General features: G+C 44.5%; 1 protein-coding gene across 2 annotated transcripts in view; it reads right to left on the bottom strand.

The window, feature by feature from the left end:
- Nucleotides 1–18,122, bottom strand: part of ILK (integrin linked kinase) — a 67,127-nt gene that overhangs the window by 28,171 nt on the left and 20,834 nt on the right. For both annotated transcript variants that reach the window (XM_083170628.1, XM_083170629.1), the window contains exon 2: nt 3,418–3,525. In XM_083170628.1, the coding sequence (XP_083026754.1) occupies nt 3,418–3,506 (89 nt within the window). In that variant the 5' untranslated portion in view covers nt 3,507–3,525. The remainder of the gene's footprint in view (nt 1–3,417; nt 3,526–18,122) is intronic.

Here is an 18,122-nt window from a genome sequence, read left to right as displayed (position 1 = left end):
AAGAAGGATTTTGTCAGAAAGAGTGAACCAAAATAACCCCCATAGAGAGGAGATTCAGCATTTGGCTGAGTGGTGTAGTGCCAATAATCTCTTTCTCAACGCAAGTAAAACAAAAGAGATAGTGGTAGATTTCCGTAGGAAAAAACCTTCCCCAGTTATGCCGGTACAGATTAATGGGACAAATGTTGACCAAGTTTCTAATTTTAAATTCTTAGGCACTTATATTTCTAAAGATTTAACATGGTCAACTAACATAAAATGCTTGGTAAAAAAGGCCCATCAACGCCTTTTTTTCCTCAGAATGCTGAAAAAACAGCAATTGTCACTACGAATTTTGGTTAATTTCTATCGTTGTGCAGTGGAGAGCATTCTGACCAGTTGTATCTCCGTCTGGTATGGGAATTGTACTGTTGCAGAACGGAAGTCAATCCAGAGGGTAATTAAACTGGCCCAACGGATAATGGGAACTACTCTCCCCTCTGCTGATGACATTCAGCGGAAGCGGTGTCTGCGTAGGGCGCATAATATTTTAAAAGATGGTACCCACCCGGCTAATGGGTTGTTTGTATTACTGCCTTCGGGTAGACGGTTTAGCTGCCTAAGGAGTAGGACCAGTAGGATGAAGAATAGTTTCTTTCCCAGGGCCATTTTAGAATTAAATGCTAGTTTGGGTCAGGGGGGGAGGGTAATTGGGATTTAAGTTTTATGGTAATTACCTGTGGATCATTTTGTATTTTATTATATGTATGTATTTGGATGGATGCTAAACTGAATTTTGTCACCCTAATTGGGGTGATGACAATAAAGACGTATCTAATCTAATCACTAGAATGTGAGGAGACATGGTCATACAGGGGAGGAGGCATAGTCATCACTAGAATGTGAGGGGACATGGTCATACAGGGGAGGAGGCATGGTCATCACTACAATGTGAGGGGACATGGTCATACAGAGGAGGAGGCATGGTCATCACTAGAATGTGAGGAGACATGGTCATACAGGGGAGGAGGCATAGTCATCACTAGAATGTGAGGAAACATGGTCATACAGGGGAGGAGGCATGATCATCACTAGAATGTGAGGAGACATGGTCATACAGGGGAGGAGGCATGGTCATCACTAGAATGTGAGGAGACATGGTCATACAGGGGAGGAGGCATGATCATCACTAGAATGTGAGGAGACATGGTCATGCAGGGGAGGAGGCATGGTCATCACTAGAATGTGAGGAGACATGGTCATACAGGGGAGGAGGCATGGTCATCACTAGAAAGTAGGAAGACAGGGTCATACAGGGGGAGAAAGCATGGTCATCACTAGAATGTGAGGAGACATGGTCATATAGTGGAGGAGGCATGGTCATCACTAGAATGTGAGGAGACAGGGTCATACAGGGGAGGAGACATGGGCATTACTAGAATGTGAGGAGACATGGTCATACAGGGGAGGAGGCATGGTCATCATTAGAATGTGAGGGGACAGGGTCATACAGGGGAGGAGGCATGGTCATCACTAGAATGTGAGGAGACATGATCATACAGGGAAGGAGGCATGGTCATCACTAGAATGTGAGGAGACATGGTCATATAGGGGAGGAGGCATGGTCATCACTAGAATGTAGGAGGACAGGGTCATACAGGGGGAGAAAGCATGGTCAACACTAGAATTTAAAAGGGACAGAGTCATAAAGGGGGATGAGACATGTCATCAATAGAATATAGAAAGACAGGGTTATACGGGGGAAGGAGGCATGGCTATCACTAAAATGTGAGGGGGTGGGGTTTTGCAGGGGGAGGAGGCATAGTCATCACTAGAAGGTGAGGGGAAAGGGTTATACAGGGTAGGAGGCATGGTCATTACGAGGATGTAGGGGGACAGGCTTATACAGGGGGAGGCGGCATGGCCATCACTAGGATGTAGGGGGACAGTGTCATACAGGGAAAGGAGGCATGGTTACCACTAGAATGTAGGAGGACATGGTCATATAGGGGATGGAGGCATGGTCATCTTTAGAATGTGAAGATCATACAGGGAAAGGAGGCATGGTCATCACTAGAATGTAGAGGGTTACGGTGATACAGGGAGAGGAGGCACGGTCATCACTAGAATGTAGAGGGTTACGGTGATACAGGGGGTGGAGGCATGGTCATCACTAGAATGTAGAGGGTTACGGTGATACAGGGGGTGGAGGCATGGTCATCACTAGAATGTAGAGGGTTACGGTGATACAGGGGGTGGAGGCATGGTCATCACTAGAATGTAGAGCGTTACGGTGATACGGGGGTGGAGGCATGGTCATCACTAGAATGTAGAGGGTTAGGGTGATACAGGGTGAGGAGGCATGGTCATGGTCATCACTAGAATGTAGAGGGTTACGGTGATACTGGGAGAGGAGGCACGGTCATCACTAAAATGTAGAGGGTTAAGATGATACAGAGGGAGGAGGCATGGTCATCACTAGAATGTAGAGGGTTACGGAGATACAGAGGGAGGAGGCATGGTCATCACTAGAATGTAGAGGGTTAGGGCGATACAGGGCGAGGAGCCATGGTCATCACTAGAATGTAGAGGGTTAGGGTGATACAGGGCGAGGAGTCATGGTCATCACTAGAATGTAGAGGGATAGGGTGATACAGAGGGTGGAGGCATGGCCATCACTAGAATGTAGAGGGTTAGGGTGATACAGGGAGAGGAGTCATGGTCATCACTAGAATGTAGAGGGTTACGGAGATACAGGGAGAGGAGGCATGGACATCACTAGAATGTAGAGGGATAGGGTGATACAGATGGAGGAGGCATGGTCATCACTAGAATGTAGAGGGTTACGGTGATACAGAGGGAGGAGGCATGGTCATCACTAGAATGTAGAGGGTTACGGTGATACAGGGGGAGGAGGCATGGTCATCACTAGAATGTAGAGGGTTACGGTGATACAGAGGGAGGAGGCATGGTCATCACTAGAATGTAGAGGGTTACAGTGATACAGGGGGTGGAGGCATGGTCATCACTAGAATGTAGAGGGTTACGGTGATACAGAGGGAGGAGGCATGGTCATCACTAGAATGTAGTGGGTTACGGTGATACAGGGGGTGGAGGCATGGTCATCACTAGAATGTAGAGGGATAGGGTGATACAGGTAAAGGAGGCACGGTCATCACTAGAATGTAGAGGGATGGTCATCACTAGAATGTAGAGGGTTAGAGTTATACAGGGGGTGGAGACATGGTCAGCACTAGAATGTAGAGGGTTACGGAGATATAGGGAAAGGAGGCATGGTCATCACTAGAATGTAAATGGTTAGGGTCATACAGGGGGTGGAGACTTAGTCATGACTAGAATGTAGAGGGTTAGAGTTATACAGGGGCTGGAGACATGTTCATCATAGGAGCTGGAAGGAATGGACAAGGAATCACTTACCCCTGGTTCAAGTCATTCTCTGTATTATCCAGCCACAATCGCACAGCCACGGCGTTACCTTCCCGGCACTGTGTGAAGATGTCATCCATGATGACTTGTGATGAGCTCCTGCAGAATTATAGGTACCGATTAATCACGTTGTCAGCAGAATACCGATATTATCGTGCACATAGTGTATCCACTAGATCAGAAACAATGTTCCCGTGGGTTGTTAATGACATCTGACACCCAGGAAATCGCTATGTCCGGCACAAACCCTACACATCACCCCAAGAACACCATCCCCACAGACAGTGAAACATGGTGGTGGCAGCATCTTCCTGTGGGGATAGTTGTCAGCAGCGGGGACTGGGAAACCGATTCGAGTCAAGAGAAGATGGATGGTGCTAAACACAGGGGTATTGCTGAGCGTAACCTTTATCAGTGATGCTGTGATATGAGATTTGGACGGAGGTTCCCCTTCCAGCAGGACAATGACCCGAAGCATACGGCTAAAGCGACACTCGAGGGGAAACATTTCTATGTGTCGGAATGGCCTGGTCACAGCCCAGATCTCCAGCCAGAGAATCTGTGGTCAGAAGATTGCTGGTCACAAGCGGAAACCATCCAACATGAAGCAGCTGGAGCAGCCGTGAGGAATGGGCAAAGATCCCAGCGGCAACATGTGGCGAGCACATAGAGACTGGCAGCTGTAAATGCCGCAGAAGGTGGCTCTACAAAGGACTGACTTTAGGGGGGTGAATACTTATGCACGCAGACGTTTTCTGTTATTTTCTGCTTCACAATATAATAAAATAAATCACATCTTCAAAGTTGCAGCATCTTCTGTGAATGACCTGATGCAAACCTTGTGAGGCAGCCTTGCAAATCAACAAGAATAACCCCCAAAGTCCCAGCCAATCAGCTACAAACAGACACATTACAGGCTGTGTATAAAAATGGCAGTTAGGGGCCAATTGGCTGGTGCTTTGGGGGTAATTCGGACCCAATCGCTTTGGAAGTCCAGCGATCAGGTAAACGCCGCCCTGCCGCCGCCTCTAGTACAGCATGGACGTACTATGGGAAGGTGCTGGACAGCGTTCTGTCACGTGAGTCTCTATAACGTGAGTCACCATGGAATGACACAGCATATATACATATATACAGGATGTTAGAGCGTGACCCGTCCTATTCTCTCAGTAACTAATAACTCACATAAATCCAATGTGTGGGTGATAGCCATGTCACTGTAACGTGAGTCACCATGGAATGACCCAGCATATATACATATATACAGGATGTTAGAGCGTGACCCGTCCTATTCTCTCAGTAACTAATAATTCACATAAATCCAATGTGCGGGTGATCGCCATGTCACTGTAACGTGAGTCACCATGGAATGACCCAGCATATATACATATATACAGGATGTTAGAGCGTGACCCGTCCTATTCTCTCAGTAACTAATAACTCACATAAATCCAATGTGTGGGTGATAGCCATGTCACTGTAACGTGAGTCACCATGGAATGACCCAGCATATATACATATATACAGGATGTTAGAGCATGACCCGTCCTATTCTCTCAGTAACTAATAACTCACATACATCCAATGTGCGGGTGATAGCCATGTCACTGTAACGTATGTCACCATGGAAGGACACAGCATATATACATATATACAGGATGTTAGAGCATGACCCGTCCTATTCTCTCAGTAACTAATAACTCACATACATCCAATGTGCGGGTGATAGCCATGTCACTGTAACGTGAGTCACCATGGAATGACACAGCATATATACATATATACAGGATGTTAGAGCGTGACCCGTCCTATTCTCTCAGTAACTAATAACTCACATAAATCCAATGTGCGGGTGATAGCCATGTCACTGTAACGTATGTCACCATGGAAGGACACAGCATATATACATATATACAGGATGTTAGAGCATGACCCGTCCTATTCTCTCAGTAACTAATAACTCACATACATCCAATGTGCGGGTGATAGCCATGTCACTGTAACGTGAGTCACCATGGAATGACACAGCATATATACATATATACAGGATGTAAGAGCGTGACCCGTCCTATTCTCTCAGTAACTAATAACTCACATAAATCCAATGTGTGGGTGATAGCCATGTCACTGTAACGTGACTCACAATGGAAGGACACAGCATATATACATATATACAGGATGTTAGAGCGTGACCCGTCCTATTCTGTCAGTAACTAATAACTCACATACATCCAATGTGCGGGTGATAGCCATGTCACTGTAACGTGAGTCACCATGGAATGACCCAGCATATATACATATATACAGGATGTTAGACTATGACCCGTCCTATTCTCTCAGTAACTAATAACTCACATACATCAAATGTGCGGGTGATAGCCATGTCACTGTAACGTGAGTCACCATGGAAGGACACAGCATATATACATATATACAGGATGTTAGACCATGACCCGTCCTATTCTCTCAGTAACTAATAACTCACATAAATCCAATGTGTGGGTGATAGCCATGTCACTGTAACGTGACTCACAATGGAAGGACACAGCATATATACATATATACAGGATGTTAGAGCATGACCCGTCCTATTCTCTCAGTAACTAATAACTCACATAAATCCAATGTGCGGGTGATAGCCATGTCACTGTAACGTGAGTCACCATGGAATGACCCAGCATATATACAGGATGTTAGAGCATGACCTGTCCTATTCTCTCAGTAACTAATAACTCACATACATCCAATGTGCGGGTGATAGCCATGTCACTGTAACGTGAGTCACAATAGAATGACCCAGCATATATACATATATACAGGATGTTAGAGCGTGACCCGTCCTATTCTCTCAGTAACTAATCACTCACATACATCCAATGTGCGGGTGATAGCCATGTCACTGTAACGTGAGTCACCATGGAATGACCCAGCATATATACATATATACAGGATGTTAGAGCATGACCCGTCCTATTCTCTCAGTAACTAATAACTCACATACATCCAATGTGCGGGTGATAGCCATGTCACTGTAACGTGAGTCACCATGGAATGACCCAGCATATATACATATATACAGGATGTTAGAGCATGACCCGTCCTATTCTCTCAGTAACTAATAACTCACATACATCCAATGTGCGGGTGATAGCCATGTCACTATAACGTGAGTCACCATGGAATGACCCAGCATATATACAGGATGTTAGAGCATGACCCGTCCTATTCTCTCAGTAACTAATAACTCACATACATCCAATGTGCGGGTGATAGCCATGTCACTGTAACGTGAGTCACCATGGAATGACCCAGCATATATACATATATACAGGATGTTAGACCATGACCCGTCCTATTCTCTCAGTAACTAATAACTCACATACATCCAATGTGCGGGTGATAGCCATGTCACTGTAACGTGAGTCACCATGGAATGACCCAGCATATATACAGGATGTTAGAGCATGACACGTCCTATTCTCTCAGTAACTAATAACTCACATACATCCAATGTGCGGGTGATAGCCATGTCACTGTAACGTGAGTCACCATGGAACGACCCAGCATATATACATATATACAGGATGTTAGAGCATGACCCGTCCTATTCTCTCAGTAACTAATAACTCACATACATCCAATGTGCGGGTGATAGACATGTCACTGTAACGTGAGTCACTATGGAAGGACCCAGCATATATACATATATACAGGATGTTAGAGCAAGACCAGTCCTATTCTCTCAGTAACTAATAACTCACATACATCCAATGTGCGGGTGATAGCCATGTCACTGTAACGTGAGTCACCATGGAATGACCCAGCATATATACATATATACAGGATGTTAGAGCATGACCTGTCCTATTCTCTCAGTAACTAATAACTCACATACATCCAATGTGCGGGTGATAGCCATGTCACTGTAACGTGAGTCACAATAGAATGACACAGCATATATACATATATACAGGATGTTAGAGCATGACCCGTCCTATTCTCTCAGTAACTAATAACTCACATAAATCCAATGTGCGGGTGATAGCCATGTCACTGTAACGTGAGTCACCATGGAATGACCCAGCATATATACATATATACAGGATGTTAGACCATGACCCGTCCTATTCTGTCAGTAACTAATAACTCACATAAATCCAATGTGCGGGTGATAGACATGTCACTGTAACGTGAGTCACCATGGAATGACCCAGCATATATACAGGATGTTAGAGCATGACCCGTCCTATTCTCTCAGTAACTAATAACTCACATACATCCAATGTGCGGGTGATAGCCATGTCTCTGTAACGTGAGTCACCATGGAATGACCCAGCATATATACAGGATGTTAGACCATGACCCGTCCTATTCTCTCAGTAACTAATAACTCACATAAATCCAATGTGCGGGTGATAGCCATGTCACTGTAAGGTGAGTCACCATGGAAGGACCCAGCATATATACATATATACAGGATGTTAGACCATGACCCGTCCTATTCTCTCAGTAACTAATAACTCACATAAATCCAATGTGCGGGTGATAGCCATGTCACTGTAACGTGAGTCACCATGGAATGACCCAGCATATATACAGGATGTTAGAGCATGACCCGTCCTATTCTCTCAGTAACTAATAACTCACATACATCCAATGTACGGGTGATAGCCATGTCACTGTAACGTGAGTCACCATGGAATGACACAGCATATATACATATATACAGGATGTTAGACCATGACCCGTCCTATTCTCTCAGTAACTAATAACTCACATACATCCAATGTGCGGGTGATAGCCATGTCTCTGTAACGTGAGTCACCATGGAATGACCCAGCATATATACAGGATGTTAGACCATGACCCGTCCTATTCTCTCAGTAACTAATAACTCACATAAATCCAATGTGCGGGTGATAGCCATGTCACTGTAAGGTGAGTCACCATGGAAGGACCCAGCATATATACATATATACAGGATGTTAGAGCATGACCCGTCCTATTCTCTCAGTAACTAATAACTCACATAAATCCAATGTGCGGGTGATAGCCATGTCACTGTAACGTGAGTCACCATGGAATGACCCAGCATATATACATATATACAGGATGTTAGACCATGACCCGTCCTATTCTGTCAGTAACTAATAACTCACATAAATCCAATGTGCGGGTGATAGACATGTCACTGTAACGTGAGTCACCATGGAATGACCCAGCATATATACAGGATGTTAGAGCATGACCCGTCCTATTCTCTCAGTAACTAATAACTCACATACATCCAATGTGCGGGTGATAGCCATGTCTCTGTAACGTGAGTCACCATGGAATGACCCAGCATATATACAGGATGTTAGACCATGACCCGTCCTATTCTCTCAGTAACTAATAACTCACATAAATCCAATGTGCGGGTGATAGCCATGTCACTGTAAGGTGAGTCACCATGGAAGGACCCAGCATATATACATATATACAGGATGTTAGACCATGACCCGTCCTATTCTCTCAGTAACTAATAACTCACATAAATCCAATGTGCGGGTGATAGCCATGTCACTGTAACGTGAGTCACCATGGAATGACCCAGCATATATACAGGATGTTAGAGCATGACCCGTCCTATTCTCTCAGTAACTAATAACTCACATACATCCAATGTACGGGTGATAGCCATGTCACTGTAACGTGAGTCACCATGGAATGACACAGCATATATACATATATACAGGATGTTAGACCATGATCCGTCCTATTCTCTCAGTAACTAATAACTCACATAAATCCAATGTGCGGGTGATAGCCATGTCACTGTAACGTGAGTCACAATGGAATGACCCAGCATATATACATATATACAGGATGTTAGAGCGTGACCCGTCCTATTCTCTCAGTAACTAATAACTCACATAAATCCAATGTGCGGGTGATAGCCATGTCTCTGTAACGTGAGTCACCATGGAATGACCCAGCATATATACATATATACAGGATGTTAGACCATGACCCGTCCTATTCTCTCAGTAACTAATAACTCACATAAATCCAATGTGCGGTTGATAGCCATGTCACTGTAACGTGAGACACCATGGAATGACCCAGCATATATACATATATACAGGATGTTAGAGCATGACCCGTCCTATTCTTTCAGTAACTAATAACTCACATACATCCAATGTGCGGGTGATAGCCATGTCACTGTAACGTGAGTCACCATGGAATGACCCAGCATATATACATATATACAGGATGTTAGACCATGACCCGTCCTATTCTCTCAGTAACTAATAACTCACATACATCCAATGTGCGGGTGATAGCCATGTCACTGTAACGTGAGTCACCATGGAATGACCCAGCATATATACATATATACAGGATGTTAGAGCATGACCCGTCCTATTCTCTCAGTAACTAATAACTCACATACATCCAATGTGCGGGTGATAGCCATGTCACTGTAACGTGAGTCACCATGGAATGACTCAGCATATATACATATATACAGGATGTTAGACCATGACCCGTCCTATTCTCTCAGTAACTAATAACTCACATACATCCAATGTGCGGGTGATAGACATGTCACTGTAACGTGAGTCACCATGGAATGAGACAGCATATATACATATATACAGGATGTTAGACCATGACCCGTCCTATTCTCTCAGTAACTAATAACTCACATACATCCAATGTGCGGGTGATAGCCATGTCACTGTAACGTGAGTCACCATGGAATGACCCAGCATATATACATATATACAGGATGTTAGAGCGTGACCCGTCCTATTCTCTCAGTAACTAATAACTCACATAAATCCAATGTGCGGGTGATAGCCACATCACTTTAACGTGAGTCACCATGGAATGACCCAGCATATATACATATATACAGGATGTTAGACCATGACCCGTCCTATTCTCTCAGTAACTAATAACTCACATAAATCCAATGTGCGGGTGATAGCCATGTCACTGTAACGTGAGTCACCATGGAAGGACACAGCATATATACATATATACAGGATGTTAAAGCATGACCCGTCCTATTCTCTCAGTAACTAATAACTCACATAAATCCAATGTGCGGGTGATAGCCATGTCACTGTAACGTGAGTCACCATGGAATGACCCAGCATATATACATATATACAGGATGTTAGAGCATGACCCGTCCTATTCTCTCAGTAACTAATAACTCACATAAATCCAATGTGCGGGTGATAGCCATGTCACTGTAACGTGAGTCACCATGGAATGACACAGCATATATACATATATACAGGATGTTAGACCGTGACCCGTCCTATTCTCTCAGTAACTAATAATTCACATACATCCAATGTGCGGGTGATAGCCATGTCACTGTAACGTGAGTCACCATGGAATGACACAGCATATATACATATATACAGGATGTTAGAGCATGACCCGTCCTATTCTCTCAGTAACTAATAACTCACATACATCCAATGTGCGGGTGATAGCCATGTCACTATAACTTGAGTCACCATGGAATGACACAGCATATATACAGGATGTTAGAGCGTGACCCGTCCTATTCTCTCAGTAACTAATAACTCACATAAATCCAATGTGCGGGTGATAGCCATGTCACTGTAACATGAGTCACCATGGAATGACCCAGCATATATACATATATACAGGATGTTAGACCATGACCCGTCCTATTCTCTCAGTAACTAATAACTCACATACATCCAATGTGCGGGTGATAGCCATGTCACTGTAACATGAGTCACCATGGAATGACCCAGCATATATACATATATACAGGATGTTAGACCATGACCCGTCCTATTCTCTCAGTAACTAATAACTCACATACATCCAATGTGCGGGTGATAGCCATGTCACTGTAACGTGAGTCACCATGGAATGACCAAGCATATATACATATATACAGGATGTTAGAGCATGACCCGTCCTATTCTCTCAGTAACTAATAACTCACATACATCCAATGTGCGGGTGATAGCCATGTCACTGTAACGTGAGTCACCATGGAATGACCCAGCATATATACATATATACAGGATGTTAGAGCATGACCCGTCCTATTCTCTCAGTAACTAATAACTCACATACATCCAATGTGCGGGTGATAGACATTTCACTGTAACGTGAGTCACCATGGAATGACACAGCATATATACATATATACAGGATGTTAGACCATGACCTGTCCTATTCTCTCAGTAACTAATAACTCACATACATCCAATGTGCGGGTGATAGCCATGTCACTGTAACGTGAGTCACCATGGAATGACCCAGCATATATACATATATACAGGATGTTAGAGCATGACCCGTCCTATTCTCTCAGTAACTAATAACTCACATACATCCAATGTGCGGGTGATAGACATTTCACTGTAACGTGAGTCACCATGGAATGACACAGCATATATACATATATACAGGATGTTAGACCATGACCCGTCCTATTCTCTCAGTAACTAATAACTCACATACATCCAATGTGCGGGTGATAGCCATGTCACTGTAACGTGAGTCACCATGGAATGACCCAGGATATATACATATATACAGGATGTTAGAGCATGACCCGTCCTATTCTCTCAGTAACTAATAACTCACATACATCCAATGTGCGGGTGATAGCCATGTCACTGTAACGTGACTCACAATGGAAGGACACAGCATATATACATATATACAGGATGTTAGACCATGACCCGTCCTATTCTCTCAGTAACTAATAACTCACATACATCCAATGTGCGGGTGATAGCTATGTCACCGTAACGTGAGTCACCATGGAATGACCCAGCATATATATACATATATACAGGATGTTAGAGCGTGACCCGTCCTATTCTCTCAGTAACTAATAACTCACATACATCCAATGTGCGGGTGATAGCCATGTCACTGTAACGTGAGTCACCATGGAAGGACACAGCATATATACATATATACAGGATGTTAGAGCGTGACCCGTCCTATTCTCTCAGTAACTAATAACTCACATAAATCCAATGTACGGGTGATAGCCATGTCACCGTAACGTGAGTCACCATGGAATGACCCAGCATATATATACACAGGATGTTCGAGCATGACCCGTCCTATTCTCTCAGTAACTAATAACTCACATAAATCCAATGTGCGGGTGATAGCCATGTCACTGTAACGTGAGTCACCATGGAATGACACAGCATATATACAGGATGTTAGAGCATGACCCGTCCTATTCTCTCAGTAACTAATAACTCACATAAATCCAATGTACGGGTGATAGCCATGTCACTGTAACGTGAGTCACCATGGAATGACCCAGCATATATACAGGATGTTAGAGCATGACCCGTCCTATTCTCTCAGTAACTAATAACTCACATAAATCCAATGTGCGGGTGATAGCCATGTCACTGTAACGTGAGTCACCATGGAATGACCCAGCATATATACAGGATGTTAGACCATGACCCGTCCTATTCTCTCAGTAACTAATAACTCACATACATCCAATGTGCGGGTGATAGCCATGTCACTGTAACGTGAGTCACCATGGAATGACACAGCATATATACATATATACAGGATGTTAGACCATGACCCGTCCTATTCTCTCAGTAACTAATAACTCACATAAATCCAATGTGCGGGTGATAGCCATGTCACTGTAACGTGAGTCACCATGGAATGACCCAGCATATATACATATATACAGGATGTTAGAGCGTGACCTGTCCTATTCTCTCAGTAACTAATAACTCACATAAATCCAATGTGCGGGTGATAGCCATGTCACTGTAACGTGAGTCACCATGGAATGACCCAGCATATATACATATATACAGGATGTTAGAGCATGACCCGTCCTATTCTCTCAGTAACTAATAACTCACATAAATCCAATGTGCGGGTGATAGCCATGTCACTGTAACGTGAGTCACCATGGAATGACCCAGCATATATACATATATACAGGATGTTAGAGCATGACCCGTCCTATTCTGTCAGTAACTAATAACTCACATACATCCAATGTGCGGGTGATAGCCATGTCACTGTAACGTGAGTCACCATGGAATGACCCAGCATATATACAGGATGTTAGACCATGACCCGTCCTATTCTGTCAGTAACTAATAACTCACATAAATCCAATGTGCGGGTGATAGCCATGTCTCTGTAACGTGAGTCACCATGGAATGACCCAGCATATATACATATATACAGGATGTTAGACCATGACCCGTCCTATTCTGTCAGTAACTAATAACTCACATACATCCAATGTGCGGGTGATAGCCATGTCTCTGTAACGTGAGTCACCATGGAATGACCCAGCATATATACATATATACAGGATGTTAGACCATGACCCGTCCTATTCTCTCAGAAACTAATAACTCACATACATCCAATGTGCGGGTGATAGCCATGTCACCGTAACGTGAGTCACCATGGAATGACCCAGCATATATACATATATACAGGATGTTAGAGCATGACCTGTCCTATTCTCTCAGTAACTAATAACTCACATACATCCAATGTGCGGGTGATAGCCATGTCACTGTAACGTGAGTCACCATGGAATGACACAGCATATATACATATATACAGGATGTTAGAGCGTGACCCGACCTATTCTCTCAGTAACTAATAACTCACATACATCCAATGTGCGGGTGATAGCCATGTCACTGTAACGTGAGTCACCATGGAATGACCCAGCATATATACATATATACAGGATGTTAGAGCATGACCCGTCCTATTCTCTCAGTAACTAATAACTCACATACATCCAATGTGCGGGTGATAGCCATGTCACTGTAACGTGAGTCACCATGGAATGGCACAGAATATATACATATATACAGGATGTTAGACCATGACCCGTCCTATTCTCTCAGTAACAAATAACTCACATACATCCAATGTGCGGGTGATAGCCATGTCACTGTAACGTGAGTCACCATGGAATGGCACAGCATATATACATATATACAGGATGTTAGAGCATGACCTGTCCTATTCTCTCAGTAACTAATAACTCACATAAATCCAATGTGCGGGTGATAGCCATGTCACTGTAACGTGAGTCACCATGGAATGACCCAGCATATATACATATATATAAAGGATGTTAGAGCGTGACCCGTCCTATTCTCTCAGTAACTAATAACTCACATACATCCAATGTGCGGGTGATAGCCATGTCACTGTAACGTGAGTCACCATGGAATGACCCAGCATATATACATATATACAGGATGTTAGACCATGACCCGTCCTATTCTCTCAGTAACTAATAACTCACATACATCCAATGTGCGGGTGATAGCCATGTCACTGTAACGTGAGTCACCATGGAATGACACAGCATATATACAGGATGTTAGAGCATGACCCGTCCTATTCTCTCAGTAACTAATAACTCACATACATCCAATGTGTGGGTGATAGCCATGTCACCGTAACGTGAGTCACCATGGAATGACCCAGCATATATACAGGATGTTAGACCATGACCCGTCCTATTCTCTCAGTAACTAATAACTCACATACATCCAATGTGTGGGTGATAGCCATGTCACCGTAACGTGAGTCACCATGGAATGACCCAGCATATATACATAGTACAGGTTGAGTATACCTTATCCAAAATGCTCAGGACCAGAAGCATTTTGGATAACGGATTATCCTGTATTTCTGAATATTTTCAGAAGATGTATCTAGTAGTTATGTTATATAAACACATTAAAGACATGAAATACACACAAATATATTTTGTGCACGAGATAAGGTCTTAAAACATGAAACTAAGTTTGTGTACATCTTAGGCACTAAATTTGAATGTCAAGCAATCATTCTCTTGCACATAATTAGTGCCAGTTACACATCCTGTCCCCAGTAGTGCCAGTTACAGATGTCCCCAGTAGTGCCAGTTACATGTAGTAGTAGTTTATTTATAAGGCGCCACGAAGTGTCCGCAGCTCCGTACATAGCAAACAAAAAACAAATGACAAGGTAACGTACAGGGTGTGTTGAAAAATACAGTATAAATAGGGGTATAGCTGGTAGAACTAAAATCAGCATCAGTTCAGAAGTAGGTGTGGAAATTGTCGAGGAGACTGAAGATGAAGTAGAGGAAGGGAAGAACAGGACAGGAGCACAGGTGAGGTAATGAGGTAGGGTGAGTACGTGAGGAAGGAGGGCCCTACTCATAAGAGTTAACATACTAAAAGGAGGTGGGTGGACGAACGAAAAACAATATGATAAGTAGGAACGGATGGAGGGGTAGGGTAGGCAGGATAGGAGGAGCGAAAGAGGTTAGGAGGAGGAGGGATAGGCGGGAGAGGAAGATGAGCCTAGCAGCAGCGTTAAGAATAGATTGGAGAGGTGCGAGGCGGGTGAGAGGTAGCCCAGAGAGAAGGATGTTGCAGTAGTCAAGGCGGGAGATGACAAGAGAGTGAATGAGAATTTTGGTCGCGTCAGTGGAGAGGAATGGTCTGATGCGTGAGATGTTGCGTAGGAGAAAGCGGCAAGACTGTGAGAGAGCACGAATGTGGGGGGTGAAAGAGAGGGAGGAGTCAATGATGACACCGAGGCAGCGCGTTTGGTCGGTGGACGTGATCTCGGTTTCACCAATGCTGATGGAGATGCATATACTTTCCCTAGTAGTGCCAGGTTACAGATGTCCCCAGTAGTGCCAGTTACAGATGTCCCCAGTAGTGCCAGTTACACATCATGGACCTTATTCTGGTTGACACACAGCGCTGAGAAGTACGCAGCACTGCCTGCTGCTCGCATTGCTGCCCACCCCCCTTCGCATCCTATGGGACGACACGCACATCATTCCACGGTGGCCGCCAATCGAATGATGCGGTGCATACATGCAAATCTAAGACACTCTCAGGTGTACGAGGACAGGGCGGGCAGACGACATCCGGTGATGTCAGCTGTCCTCCCCCGGCACCCTCGTCATCAGGGCAGTACCATGAGACCCCCCAACACTTTCATGGGAACGCCCATCAAATGCTGGGCGTTCCCATGGGCATACCCCGACCCACGCCCGCACTGTTGTGTGCGGGGAACACTATGTTCGCCGTGGCAGATCACACCAGCGCATGCTCAGAACAAAAACATTGCGCTCCTGTGCAAAATTGCATGGGAGCGCACCAACCAGAATAACCTCCCATGTCTCCAGTAGTGCCAGTTACACATCATGTCCCCAGTAGTGCCAGTTACACATCCTGTCCCCAGTAGTGCCAGTTACACATCATGTCCCCAGTAGTGCCAGTTACACATCCTGTCCCCAGTAGTGCCAGTTACATATCATGTCCCCAATAGTGACACATCATGTCCCCAGTAGTGCCAGTTACACATCATGTCCCCAGTAGTACCAGTTACACATCATGTCCCCAGTAGTGCCAGTTACATATCATGTCCCCAATAGTGACACATCATGTCCCCAGTAGTGCCAGTTACACATCATGTCCCCAGTAGTACCAGTTACACATCATGTCCCCAGTAGTGCCAGTTACACATCATGTCCCCAATAGTGATAGTTACACATCATGTCCCCAGTAGTGCCAGTTACACAACATCTCCAGTAGTGCCAGTTGCACATCATGTTGCCATTAGAGCCAGTTGCACATCATGTCCCCAGTAGTGCCAGTTACACAACGTCTCCAGTAGTGCCAGTTGCACATCATGTTGCCATTAGAGCCAGTTGCACATCATGTCCCCAGTAGTGCCAGTTACACATCATGTCCCCAGTAGTGCCAGTTACACATCATGTCCCCAATAGTGATAGTTACACATCATGTCCCCAGTAGTGCCAGTTACACATCATGTCCCCAGTAGTACCAGTTACACATCCTGTCCCCAATAGTGCCAGTTACACATCATGTCCCCAGTAGTGCCAGTTACACATCATGTCCCCAGTAGTACCAGTTACACATCATGTCCCCAATAGTGCCAGTTACACATCCTGTCCCCAGTAGTGCCAGTTACACATCCTGTCCCCAATAGTGCCAGTTACACATCCTGTCCCCAGTAGTGCCAGTTACACATCCTGTCCCCAATAGTGCCAGTTACACATCCTGTCCCCAGTAGTGCCAGTTACACATCCTGTCCCCAATAGTGCCAGTTACATATCATGTCCCCAGTAGTGCCAGTTACACATCATGTCCCCAGTAGTGCCAGTTACACATCATGTCCCCAGTAGTACCAGTTACACATCATGTCCCCAATAGTGCCAGTTACACATCCTGTCCCCAATAGTGCCAGTTACACATCATGTCCCCAGTAGTGCCAGTTACACATCATGTCCCCAGTAGTACCAGTTACACATCATGTCCCCAATAGTGCCAGTTACACATCATGTCCCCAATAGTGCCAGTTACACATCATGTCCCCAGTAGTGCCAGTTACACATCATGTCCCCAGTAGTGCCAGTTACACATTCTGTCCCCAATAGTGCCAGTTACACATCATGTCCCCAGTAGTGCCAGTTACACATCATGTCCCCAATAGTGCCAGTTACACATCATGTCCCCAGTAGCGCCAGTTACACATCATGTCCTCAGTAGCGCCAGTTACACATCATGTCCCCAGTAGTGCCAGTTACACATCATGTCCCCAATAGTGCCAGTTACACATCATGTCCCCAGTAG

This window comes from Crinia signifera, chromosome 2 (assembly GCF_055691185.1).
Source record: "Crinia signifera chromosome 2, ASM5569118v1, whole genome shotgun sequence".
Classification (NCBI taxonomy): Eukaryota; Metazoa; Chordata; class Amphibia; order Anura; family Myobatrachidae; genus Crinia; species Crinia signifera.
This window is presented reverse-complemented; position numbering and strand designations above follow the sequence as displayed.